This window comes from Schistocerca piceifrons, chromosome 7 (genome assembly GCF_021461385.2).
Source record: "Schistocerca piceifrons isolate TAMUIC-IGC-003096 chromosome 7, iqSchPice1.1, whole genome shotgun sequence".
NCBI lineage: Eukaryota > Metazoa > Arthropoda > Insecta > Orthoptera > Acrididae > Schistocerca > Schistocerca piceifrons.
The window spans coordinates 337,625,022-337,639,172 of NC_060144.1; the positions used below are offsets into that span (position 1 = coordinate 337,625,022).

The following is a 14,151-nucleotide window of genomic DNA, read 5'->3' on the forward strand; positions in this document are numbered from 1 at the left end:
CATAATTAATGAGTTGCCTAATACGTCAACAAAGCTTCTGCCAATCACTGTGCTAAAAAACAAGGAGCCCCCGAGCAAAATCAAAGAGGTGGTGCCTTGGCCACTAGAGCCGAGACTACGCCGGCACGCAATTGTTGACTTAGCTTTACGCAACATCAAGCGTGCAGCAGAAGCCAGAGTCAAGGCGTATAAGAAAAACGTGAGAAAAACAGTGTTTCATGTAGGACAAAAAGTTCTCATCAGATCACACAAGCTGTCTAACAAACGGTCAGGTGTCTGCAAGAAATTTTTTAATCTCTTTAACGGCCCGTATCGCATAAGGAAGATTCCCCTTGAAAACGCCGTAGAAGTTGAAACTCTTCGATCGAAGAAATCAAAAGGGCTGCACCATGTGTCAAACGTAAAACCATACATTGAGTAGAAAGGACAGTGAGGAGTAGAGAGGATGGTGAAGAGAAACAATTGATTAGTTTACATTTGTGATAAATGCATTTTGAATAATATGTTGGTAAAAATAATGATGATGTTTGTATGTGATTGATTGAAATGATGTTTTTAGTTTTTTTTCTTTCCTTGTGCAATTAGGATTTAGGTTGGTTCAAATGTGAAGATAAAAGGTTTCTTTGTGAACGAGTGAAATGCTGTTTATGGTTTTTTGGTGTAAATTGAAAAGAGGCGCTCCTGAGAGAAGCAAGATCTGTGTTGAATTAAGGCAAAACTCAGGGGAATATTCGAACTGTGGGTATTATGGGTCTGGCAAACCCAGGTCCCCAGCTGTTAGTAGCCGTGTTTCCGATTTTCTGCTTTTTTTGCTACTATCTATCTATTACTGTTCTATATCTGTCAGTATAAATGAGGATCTCTTACTATAGTATGCGTGCTGTATGAATATTTTAAGATAGGAGAACTCTGAGAAAGGAATGAGTAAGTTTGGAATCTTGAAAACAGGATGCAATAATACGATTGTTTAACCAATGGCTTCCTATATGCGATGGTATGTTAATATTGATGATATATGTCTTTTTTGTTCTTTATAGCTGTGTACGTAAAGTGCTGTCTGTGGATTTCGTAAGTAGATTGATTCCCTTCAATGTGAAAGAAGAATTGTGGTCTGTGTAATTAACATGGCCCTGAAATATTATTGTGATAGTCAAATGACGACCAGTTTTCCAGCAAATGGAGAATGGAACGGAAATATGGATCCTTTTTGTAGTCTTGACTGATGTTGAGCCAGAGCCTGAAAAATTATTCTGGTTTAATACTTGTCCTAGAAAAGTGACGTTTATGTGTTTTGCTGATGCTGTGAGCATTACAGCTTACTGTTTTCGCTGATGCGGGATGCACTGCAGCCTATATGAGTTGAACTGAAGAAGTGTCCCTCTTGAAGGTAGAGGAAGATTAAATAATTTTGATTATGGGACCAAAGGAAAGCTTGGTTTAATGTAATAAGGATTAAGCAAAACATTTGTCATTAAAACTACAGGAGGATTCGGATCTTTTGTGTCTGTTGTAAGTCTATATGTTAAGATGAAACTGTTATACAGAATAGAGGAGACCACAGTTTTGCCATTCATGAGAAATGAATCCAGAATAACCGCCACAGGCGAAATAACTGATTTGGAAGCGAAAGGTAACTTAAAGAAGGAACGAAATTGGAGCAAAATGGGTAAGAAAATGTAATATAACCTGTAGGATGAAAATATTTTTACCCTTCTCAGAGTCATCTGCGTGATTAATTCTTGCGATAACGTAATTTTAGATGAAATTGTCTTACTGTTTTATGTATAAACATATATGATAAATGTATAATTGCGAGTCTCTTATCAGGTGTGTCAACTGGTATAAATGTTTTGGCGTGTAAATAACCATTGTTCTTTCTACTGTGTGTGTTTAAGGAAAGTTTCTCCATATTTATCACGTGACAAGACATATGCCGCGAGCGTCAGGAAGACGACAAATTAGAACAATGTTGTATTGGTATAAACACTGTGTTGAAGTAGCATTGAAGTAGCTTGTTGGATTAACTAGTAGTGGACTGAAGTAAAAATTTGAGTAATTCATGTTTATGGGTAGTTAGTTTGTAGAATAGACAACAGGTGTGCATGTGTGTGTGTAAATAACATGTAAACCATATGCTGTCCTGACCTATACTTGCACAAGGCATAATCCTATTCATTTTAGTGAATTAATAAGTAGCATTTGATTTATTAAAACGTAGGTGAATGACATTAGTGATGTGGATTTAAATATTATATTGTCAGTTCATTTAATTTTTATTTTTATACTGTCAAGTCATTTCACTTTTATTTTTTTTATGTTGTCAAGTCATTTAACTTTTATTTTTATATTGTCGATTCATGTAACTTTTTTATTTAAAAAAAATTGTCTCACTTTTGTTCTTAAAAATTGTGGCATGATGTATGACATTTTGTAATCATATAACTATGATGAACAATTTCTGTGAATGCAGTTGAGAACATGAAAACGAACTGGCTAAACTCTTGCGAGGCAGCGGGAGCAGCAAGGAGAAGTACTAGTTGTAAACAGGCGGGTTTCCCAGCAGGACACACTGTCAACCGGGCCACTTCGGGAGCGCGGTCGACAACAAAAGAAGGGTACGCGGCAAACACTTTCCCTTGCACCCAGAGTTAATGGCTGCCCGCACCAATGCGACCCTTCCTGGAGGCGATGACCTGAGATGGCCGAGCGGCCCACCGCAAGGAAATCCATCTGCTGGCAACGCACCACACGCACGCGATCTTGACGAAACGGCTGTGGTGAAACGACAGAAGACAGGGGATAAAGGGGCATGGAGCCTTTTGACAGGTACTGTCCAGAGAAACTTGCAGACGTCAATGACAACTATCAACATTTCTTGGCGGAAGCCCATTGTCAAGCGACAGTAAATCATGGTTCGGTGTTCTCTGGTTGGTAAGGGTGGCACAAAGAAGAGCCACTAAGTGTCATCCTTGCCCACGAATATCAAATCGGCGAGCCAATTGAGGATAACTCAAGAATTTTACGACGCAAGGGGCATGGAGCCTTTTGACACGTACTGTCCAGAGAAATTGGCAGACTTCAACAACGCCTATCAACATTTCCTGAAGGATACCCACTGCCAAGCGACAGTAAATCATAGTTCGATGTTCTCTGGTAGCTAAGGGTGGCACAAAGAAGAGCCATTAAGTGTCATCCTTGCCCAGGAACATCAACCTGGCGTGTCAAACGAGGATACCGCACGAATTTGACAACACAAACATGGAACCAAATCGAGATGTACGTGACACGGGCCACCAAGAGAAACTTAATGAGAGGGCAGAGATGGTGGGATTGCACGCAACAGATGGACAAAAATCCCTACTGACAGCTGTGGCGACGAACCCCCCCCCCCCCCCCCCCTCATATATTGTGCCTCGGAACAGTGGATCTACTGAGTGTGCCAGTGAACAGTGATTATACAGTTCTTAGTCCAATGCATATACGTGTGTTCTTTCAGAGAAACTTTCATCGAGTATTTTGCCGGGTTTCGATTTATTGGTTTTTTTTTTTATTAGACTGACTCTTGTATTTTGCAGGTGTTTTATTTATTGAAGTTTTTTTTAGACATTGACTATTGTACTTTCAGAGCTGTTTTATTGATCAATGTTTGTTCTTGTGTGATGTATTAGATTTGTGATATTTTGTTTCGTAAATTCATTTCTGTGGCATTGCTTCGTTTATCAGTCAGATAGCTATTCATTCTCATTGGACTGTGATCCATTAGCTTTTGCATGGGGCATATTTATAGTGAGGAACCCCATAAGGGTAACAATCACTTAATTAATTGTAGTTTCAGTATAATGACACAGTGATCATTGTTTGCTAACTAACTGAAATATTCGTAGAGTGATTAAATTAGTGCCACAAAGTTATTTTAATTCTACAAATTATTAGTTTTATAAGATATAGAATTTTTTTGCGATAGCCACTTTGTAAAACATGTTTTTTTCTCTTATCATTTTTTTTGATTTTGCGGATTGTGCATTGTAATGTTCAGCTTTATAATACTGATGTTATTTTCATATTTTTTAAATTGCTGTGGCAAATTTGCTATTTTCATAAATTTTACTTGTTAATAAACAGTCATAAGTTTTCCTGTGATCAGTTGGCTCTTGCAATGAGCAAATACTGGTGAACTCCATAAGGGTAACAACCAGAAATTGTTTTCATATTAATGGCACAGGGACCATTGTTTTTACTTGCTGACCGAATTAGGTCTACACTATCTTTTAAATAGGTGTCACAGGTTGTTTTTTTTCTCTTTGAAATTGGTAGATTCTAAAGATGTGTTGAAATTATTGTGTTTTAGCAAGTAGCTGGTGACCTTTTGCCTTTTCTTTACATTTTTGGTTTAAGTTGGGTGTGAGAAGCCTGCTTGGTAATGTCCTAGCATGGCCAGAAAATTACCTGCACAGTCTTTTCCCGGAGCGTTGGGGTTATGAAAGGTCTCTGTTGGATTCCTTTCATGTTAATTTCTTAAATCTGTTGTCATTTACGGCATAAATTCTACTTCTAAATTTACTGTGGTGTTTCTGACTATCTGGGAGGAGATTGAGCAGTGAAACGTGTTACTTTTACACATAAACAAGAACGATCTGTCACACTACTACACTTTAAAACACAGTTTATATGTAATTCATGTCACACAGTCTCATACAGAACCTTCATACACTTTCTTTTATATACTGTATATGATAAGATACTGTCATCCCCCTTCCCTTCTGTGTGAGAGGATGAATGAGCAAATGTATTTCTAGTTGCATGCTTGATGGTAGCAGACAAGCCTGTCTGCTAGAGAACAGTAGGACCAAAGTTGGAATAGGTAGCTACACTTTCTAAAAGCAGAGAAGTTTCTATTCTTAGTATGGTCCTGTCCGTCCCTTGTCATGTTGGTATAGGAAGCTGCCTCTCTGGTCACTTCCGTTTGTATTTGTGAGGCACCCCTCAGGAGGGACCCATGGCAGTTTGCCCGCGGCGAGCGTCTGAAGTGGTAAGATCTCCGACTAAGTGCATTTCTGCTAAGTCTGTAGGACAATGGATTTCTTAAGTGCAGCCTAACTGAAAATTTAATCATCTTTATTTCAGGTTTGGCTCTAAAATATCTAATGTTATCTTAAATTGCAACGCAGTTTGTTTTGAGTGTGAAGTTCAGAATATCTTCCAGTAGTTGCTTTGTCACTACTTTGTGAGTAAAGTGGAACCACGTGTTGATCAGTAACTCTAACTAAGATCATCAATCTTAAATGCGAATGTCTCGTCTTGACAATATTTTTCAATATAGCAACTTTTCTTTATGTTCAACCCACGTGGGGTGTACTTTGTGAGACCACTACCACACGCTTATACAATTGTTTGACCCATCAGGTTAATAGTAAGACAATAGTAACCAGTTTGAGGTTTTTCTTTTGTAAATTGCTTTTCGATCTAATTTATTTTAATTATCAAAATTATTGTGGAGTTAGGCTCTTTGTGTAAACCAAGTTGACCACGTGAAGCATGTGGTGTAATCATCAAAGTAGCCCTCAGCTATTCTTTTTGGGAAGATTTCACAGAGACTTAGTATGAATTTAGTATACCAGTGTGTGGTAATTGCATGACGGACAGGATTGCACTACGAATGTAACTTGTTTGGGTGAAAACTGAACCGGTTGGTTGTGGTTAATTTCCTCTTGCATATGTTTCAACGTTCTTTGTGTGTTATTTTATGAATGCAGTGTTGTATGCAGTCTCCCAATCTTGGCTCCATATTTGATGTGTTCTGTAAGATTACAAACTCACATTTTCACAATCCTAAATAAGGCACCAGTTCAGTTATGAATCAAGTTTAATATGCTGAAATTTCAAAGATCAATGTTAAAATAAATTTCCAAATATAAACTGATTCATTTCTTTTTATTTAAATTCTCTTTATATATATATATATATATATATATATCACCGGTTATCGTATGACGATTAAAAGATTATAATTAATGTTAGACTGGTTGGGAATTTGGTAAGGTAGACTGGATACCTGGTGAAACAGTTGCGCAGTAATGCAAGGTTAACCTCCCCACATAGCTCACAGCTTTTAACCCACTTTTATGGTCTTGAATATCAGCACCGCTTACACCTCAAATTAATGCAACAACATTACAATGTGTGTCACTGATGTTGCAACCCGCTTTGGAAATCTATTCATTGGGTTGCCTATCTGCAAGCGCTAACTGATTCGATGCAACGATATGGAGCAGATGCTTTGTCTACATGTTCGACAGGCCTTCGCCCTAGGCAAGTACACCACGTCTTGTATTACGAATCTAACTTTGGTGAGTCAGTCTATTCACTGATATGTGTCACTTTTCTGTATGTCTTGTACTTTTCACGCAGTTGATTTCTGAAAACGTTGATGTAGTTATGATCTATGAACAACCGTGTACAACGCAGACTGAAAATAGGAAGAAAAGAGTTTCTGAAAAAGAGATATACAGTATGTTAACATCGAGTTCAGCCACGTTTGCACTTAGAGTCTTTGCAAATCTTGGGGAGAGACATCAGTAAGTTGACATATTTTTTATATTTTCATTCAATAACTTGATATGAATAATATTCCAGCTTAACTCATTTTTAAGAAAGAAAGTATTCGTTGCTGAAAACCGTGCTGTAAGAACTGTGTGTGGTGCTCACCCAAAATCATCTTGTAGACATCTGTTTGGGTAGTTGGGCATTCTGCCCACTGCTTGTCAATACATTTATTCCTTCATGAAGTTTGTTGCATGAGTAAATAATACATTGCAGTTCAAAAGGAATAGTATTGTGTATAATTACAATACCAGAAGGAAAAATGACATTCATTAGTCAACATTAAGGTTGTCTGTAGCACAAAAACGGATGCATAATGCTGCAACTGACGCTTTTGATCACTTACCCAGTGACATAAGGTGTCTGAGAGACAGCGAAGTGAAATAAAAGTGAAACAAAAACTGAGAAAGTTTGTCCTCAAACATTACTGTTCTGTGTAAGAATTTCTATTATTATATGTGTAAAAGGTGGTGGAAAGAAATTACTAACACACATCTGTATATTAAAAAAAATAAAAAGAGTTTGATGGCCACGTATTGTTCTGTTGATTAATCAGTTGAGACATAAGGGGGGGGGGCAGGGGAATACACCCATATGCATGCTTATGTTCTGTTCACTGAATCTTTTACTGTAGGATCCACTGTGTGATTATCTCTGGTATATGTATCCTTTAGTTGATTGTCAGCATTATAAATCTTTGAAGAGTCACAGAATTGTTAATTATAGGACCCTTGATTCAATTTATTCTGCAAAGATGGCCACTACTAATTTTACTTTCGGGAATTGATTTATGGTCCTACACCACCTGTTGATGTTTTTAGCGTTTGTAGAATTGACGAATATTCTTTGCCTTGTTAATCTGCAAAGTGAATGTCAAATGACTCTTTCCACGTAAATACGATTTATCGAGCAAAATGATCCATGGAACATGAAATAACTAACTAACTAACTAATCGAGTATAAATTTAAATTTTCGGAAGTCTCTTCTGTAGCAAAGTGTAGCGTTACAGAGAATTGAAACATGTACAGCAGTCAGTACAGACAAGAATACTATAGAAGCTTTTTAAGTACAACTTTACAGAAGAATGCTAAAGATCAAGTCGGTAGACATGTTAATCAATGAAGGAATACTGAATAGTGTCTGGCAGGAAAGCTCTTTATGGCACAACTTGACTAAAAGAAAAGAGAAATGGATTGGATACATCCTGAGACATCAAAGAAATAGTTAATTAGTTAATGGAAAGAAGTGTGGCTGATAAAAACTCTAGAGGGAGGCCGACTCTCGGCTATAATGAGCAAGCTGGAGTGAATGTAGGTCGCAGCAATTACATCAGAGATGTGAGAGATTATGGAGAACAGACTAGTATAGACATCTACATCAAATTAGCCTCTGGAGTGGGAACCACAGCAACAACAACATGCTTTTGTATCACCCTTGAGGGTTTTGTCCATTCGCTCTACCGAGCGAGGTGACGCAGTGGATAGCACACTGGACTCGCATTCGGGAGGACGACGGTTGAATCCTGCGTCCGGCCATCCTGATTTAGGTTTTCCGTGATTTCCCTAAATCGCTCCGGGCAAATGCCGGGATGGTTCCTTTGAAAGGGCACTGCCGACGTTCTTCCCTAATCCGATGAGACCGATGACCTCGCTGTTTGGTCTCTTCCCCCAAACAACCCCAACCCCATTCGCTCTAGATGTGTGCACACAAATACGAGGGGCGGTCAATGAGTAATGCAAAATGTTTCTTTTCTAGGCCAATTACGCTTGGAAAACATGCAAAATTCGTTGTGGGACATCTTGGAATATCCCCGCTTTTGCCCGTATTGTTCCACGAAATTCCAATACATGGCGGCGCTATATGCAAACTTCAAAATGGCGTCTTTAACGGAGGTGCGTTCCAAGTAGAGAGCTGTCACTGAGTTTCCTTTGGCGGAGCGCCAGAGTATCGCAGATATTTATAGGAACTTGCAGAATGTCTACGGAGACCTGGCACTGAACAAAATCGTGGTGAGTCGCTGGGCGAGGCGTCGGTCATCATCGAAATAAGATCGCACAAATCTGTCGGATCTAGCACATGCCAGACGGCGGAGCACAGCTATGTCTCCTGTAATATTGGAACGTGCGGACACTCTCATTCGAGGTGATGGACAGATCACAATCAAACACCTCACTGCTCAACTGGGCCTCTCTGTCTTCATTGCTGACACTATCGTCCACAGTGGGGGTTCTCAAAGTGTATGCCTGTTGTATTCCTCAGCGCCTAACAGAAGCTCATAAAGAGCAACGACAGACCACCTGTGAGGAATTGCTTGCGTATTACGACGCTGATCGGGAAAATTTTTTGTCACATGGGTTCATCGCTGCGAACCGGAGAGAAAAAGGCAGTCCACGGAGTGGCGCCATCTCTGCTCCCAAGAAAAAGTTCAAAGTCACACCCTCAGCTGGTAAAGTCATGGCGACTGTCTTCCGGGACTCTGAGGGGTTATTCTGTATGATTTCCTCCCTCTTGGTGCAACCATATATTCTGAAGTGTATTGTGCTACCTCAGAAAACAGAAGAAGCGGCTTCAGCATGTTCATCACCACAACAATGCCAACGAATTTCTCCTTCTGTATGACAACTCTAGGCCTCATGAAAGACTGCGCACCCGAGAGCAGCCCACAAAAATTCATTGGACTGTTCTTCCTCGGCTCAATCCGCGGGAGGCAGTACGTGGATGATGGGGATGTTATTGATGCAGCAAGACATTGGCTCCGACATCGACCAGTGGAGTGGTACGAAACGAGAATACAGGCCTTCCCAGAAAGGTGGCATCAGACCGTCAAATGGAACGGAGATTATGTTGAAAAGTAGGGTTCTGCAGCCAATGGAGTGCGGAATAATATGGTGTATTGGAATATTGAATAAAAGCAATCTTCTTTCATGAAAAAGGAATGCGTTGCATTACTTGTTGAATGCCCCACGTACATGAGTCAGGAAGCGTCTGCAGGTCTGTAGATAAGAAGTGGCAACATTTACCTGGAAGCGTAGTTCCCCGACGGGTGGCTGTGCGTAAGGCACGCCCCTGAAGCTGGCGTAGGGCAGGCCCAGCGCGCTCGTCTCCACGGCGCCTCTCAGCCTGCCCTGCTGCACCGTCACGTACACGTCCTGCGCCTGTAGACACACATGTAGGGAAGTGATATTGCTGAGTAAGAGAAACCGTATATCCAATGACGTGTGATGATATGGTCCTAATCGCTTAGCCACTCTCGTATCTCGCGCATAGTTTTAACTCTTGGTTGCTTTTAATTTCACAACAGGTCGTAGAATGTATGGTTTGATCCCAAAAATAAAGGATGTCACTTCTGGGTCACATAACTCCAGCTAAAGGAACGTTCACTGCTTGAAAGGCGATGGGCTATTTTATTTTAGTGACATGGTGTTTCTTACAACGGGGTATCGGTCTGTTCATTTACTGTCTCAACATGATGTCAGTTATTTCATTTTGCAATTTGAGTGGTCTGGTGTCCAGTGTGTCATTTATAAGATTCTACATCTACGTCTACATCGATAATCTGCAATCCGCATTACGGCGTGTGGCGGAGGGTACTACTAGACATTTACTTTCCTGTTCCAATTGCAAAAAGAACGAGAGAAAAACAACTATCTATACGCTTCCATATGAGGCCTAATCTCTCGTACCTCACGCGCAATGTGTGCTGGAGGCAACAAAAACAAAAAATGGCTCTGAGCACTATGGGACTTAACTTCTGAGGTCATCAGTCCCCTAGAACTTAGAACTACTTAAACGTAACTAATCTAAGGACATCACACACATCCATGCCCGAGGCAGGATTCGAACCTGGAGGCAACAGAATCGTTCTGCAGTCAGCTTCAAATGCCGGTTCTTTAAATAAATTTCCTCGATAGTTTGACCTTAAAAGAATGTCGCGTTCCCTGCAGGGATTCCCATTTGAGCTCGCGAAGCATCACGCAACGCTTTTGTGTTGTTCGAACTTACCAGTAACAAATCTAGCAGCCCGCCTCTGAATTGTTTCGATGTCTTCCTTTGATTCGACCTGATACGGATCCCAAACACTCGAGCAGTGCTCAAAAATAGGTCGTACTAGCGTCCTATATGCGGTCTCCTTTACAGATGAACCACACTATCCCAGAGTTCCCCCAACATACCGAAGTCGACCATTCGCCTTTTCCCACAATCCTCAAATGCTCGTCCCATTTCATATCGCTTTGCAACGCTACGCCCCGATATTCAAAGTCTGATTGTGTCAAGCAGGACACTACTAATGCTGTATCCGAACATTGCGGATTTGTTTTTCCTACTCATCCTCATTAACTTACATTTTTATACATTTAGAACTAGTTACCATTCATCACACCAACTAGAAATCTTCTCAAGTCGTCTTGTATCCTCCTCCAGTCACTCAACTTCGACACCAACCGTACACCACAGCAGCATCAGCAAACAACCGCAAATTGCTGCCCACTCTGTCCGCCAATTTATGTTTACAGGGAACAACAATGCTCCTATCACACTTCAAAAAAAATGGTTCAAATGGCTCTGAGCACTATGGGACTCAACATCTACGGTCATCAGTCCCCTAGAACTTAGAACTACTTAAACCTAACTAACCTCAGGATATCACACACATCCATGCCCGAGGCAGGATTAGAACCTGCGACCGTAGCAGTCACGCGGTTCCGGACTGAAGTGCCTAGAACCGCACGGCCACCGCGGCCGGCTATCACACTTCCCTGGGGCATTCCTGACGATACCCTTGTTTCTGATGAACACTTGCCGTCGAGGACAACATACTGGGTTCTATTACTACAAAAGTCTTCAACCCACTCACATATCTGTGAACCTATTCCATAAGCTCGTACCTTCATTAACAGACTGCAATTGGGCAACGTGTCAAACGCTTTCCGGAAATCTAGAAATATGGAATCTTCCTGTTGCCCATCAGCCATAGTTCACAGCGAAAAAAGGACAGTATGAGTTTCGCACGAGCGTTGCTTCCTAAAATCATGCTGATTCGTGGACATAAGCTTCTCGGTCTCAATAAAATTTGTTACTTTCGAACTGAGAATATGTTCAAAGATTCTGCAGCAAACAGATGTTAGGGATATTGGTCTGTAATTTTGTGCGTCTGTTCTTTTGCACTTCTTATACACAGGAGTCACCTGCGCTTTTTCCCAGTCGCTTGGTACTTGCGTTGGGCGAGAGATTCGCGATAAAAATGCAAAGTAAGTAAGGGGTCACTGCCGTAGAGTATTCTTTGATAAACAGAATTGGGATTCCATCCGGTCCTGGTGACTTATTTGTTTTCAGCTCCTTGAGTTGTTTCTCTACGCCACGAGTGCTTGTTACTATGCCGTCAATATGGGAGTCTGTTCGATGGTCAAACGACGGTATGTCTGTACGATTTTCCTGCGTAAACTAGCGAAGTCGGCAATGCTTCATAGTTATTAAATATCTATGGAAATTGCTTATACATCCTAAACTCCACTCTACCTCTCTCTGCTACCATCTCGCACCCAATTCTTTGTCCAACTCCCCATCCTTCCCCCTCTCTCCGTGCATCATCTCTTTCCCCTTGTCTGAGTCCATCTCCTGCTCCCTCCTATCTATGTCCATTTTCTTGCATCCCTGCCTCCCCCCCCCCCCCCCTCCACCTGTCATCTCACCCATTCCTCTGACCTTGAATCTTGTGTACTACAAACGAAACGAAACTTTGATTGGGAACTGAAGTCCCTTCAAATGAATGGGTAAATCGATTGGGCTCATTCGTTTATGGGTTATGAGAGTGACCCCTCCTTCTGCTGGATCTAGCTTCAGTGTCAGTATTTCGCATAGCTTTAGCTATCGAACTGGTAGGGTTACAAAGTTTCACACGAGTCAGTTTCCATACTAGTATTCTAATCATACACCGATAAGCCATAAATGTACATACAAATTTCTTATTTTCTATAAAATCGATAGCGAGGAAGGAAAAAAAAACAAAAACAAAAAACAGCACTTTGTTGTCTATATAATTTTTGTTTGGAAGAATGTATATGGGAGAAACATTTTCTCTAATCCATTAAATGCTTTCGCAGTTGCTAACGTGAACAACCATTACCTGTGTAATGGAACGACGACAATGAAAATCTGTGTCGGACCAGGACTCGAATCCCGATTTCCCGCTTATAGAGCGCGGTCGCTTTACAATTTGGCTATCCGAGCACGATTTCCGACTAGACTCAAACTTCCATATGCCGTGAACCATGTATCTTCATCCTGTAGTCGTACACTATGTGATCAAAAGTATCCGGACATCTGACTGAAAATGACTTAGAAGTTAGTGGCGCCCTCCATCGGTAAGGCTGGAATTCAGCATGGTGTTGGCCCACTTTTAGCCTTGGTGACAGTTTCCACTCTCGCAGGCATAAATTCAGTCAGGTGCTGGAAGCTTTCTTGGGGAATGGCAGCCCGTTATTCACGGAGTGCTGCACTGAGCAGAGGTATTGATGTAGGTCGGTGAGGCCTGGCATGAAGTCGGCGTTTCAAACCATCCCAAAGGTGTTCTATAGGATTCAGGTCAGGACTCTGTGCACGGATGTTATTGACGTGTAACCACTCCACCACAGGCCGTGCATTATGAACAGGTGTTCGATCGTGTTGAAAGATGCAATCGCCATCCCCGAATTGCTCTTCAAAAATGGGAAGCAAGAAGATGCTTAAAAAATCAGTGCAGGCCTGTGCTGTGATAGTGCCACGCAAAACAACAAGGGGTACAAGCCCCCTCCATGAAAAACACGACCACACCATAACACCACCGCCTCCGAATTTTACTGTTGGCACTACACACGCTGGCAGATGACGTTTACCGGGCATTCGCCTTACCCACGCCCTGCCATCGGATTGCTACATTGTGTACCGTGATTCGTCACTCCACACAACGGTTTTACACTGTTCAATCGTCCAATGTTTATGCTCCTTACACCATGCGAGGCGTCGTTTGACATTTACCAGCGTGATGTGTGGCTTATGAGCAGCCGCTCGACCATGAAATCCAAGTTTTCTCACCTCGGACCTAACTGTCATAGTACTTCCAGTGGATCCTGATGCAGTTTGGAATTCCTGTGCGATGGGCTGGATGGATATCTGCCTATTACACATTACGACCCTCTTCAACTGTAGGCGGTCTCTGTCAGTCAATAGACGAGGTCAGCCTGTACGATTTTGTGTTGTACGTGTCCCTTCACGTCTCCACTTCACTATCACATCGGAAGCAGTGGATTTAGGGATGTCTGAGTGTGGAAATCTTGCGTAATGACGTATGACACATGTGACACCAAATCACCTGACCACGTAAAAGTCCGTGAGTTCCACGGAGCGCCCCATTCTGCTCTCTCACGATGTCTAATGACTACTGAGGTCGCTGATATGGATTACCTGGCAGTAGGTGGCAGCACAATGCACCTAATATGAAAAACTATGTTTTTGAGGGTGTTCAAATGACTCAGAGCACTATGGGACTTAACATCTGAGGTCATCAGTCCCCT

General features: G+C 41.5%; 1 protein-coding gene across 1 annotated transcript in view; it reads right to left on the reverse strand.

Moving 5' to 3' along the window:
- LOC124805687 (venom carboxylesterase-6-like) overlaps positions 1-14,151 on the reverse strand; it is a 116,691-nt gene that overhangs the window by 69,459 nt on the left and 33,081 nt on the right. Inside the window, exon 2 of the mRNA XM_047266256.1 lies at positions 9,622-9,756. Coding sequence (XP_047122212.1) covers positions 9,622-9,756 — 135 coding nt within the window. The remainder of the gene's footprint in view (positions 1-9,621; positions 9,757-14,151) is intronic.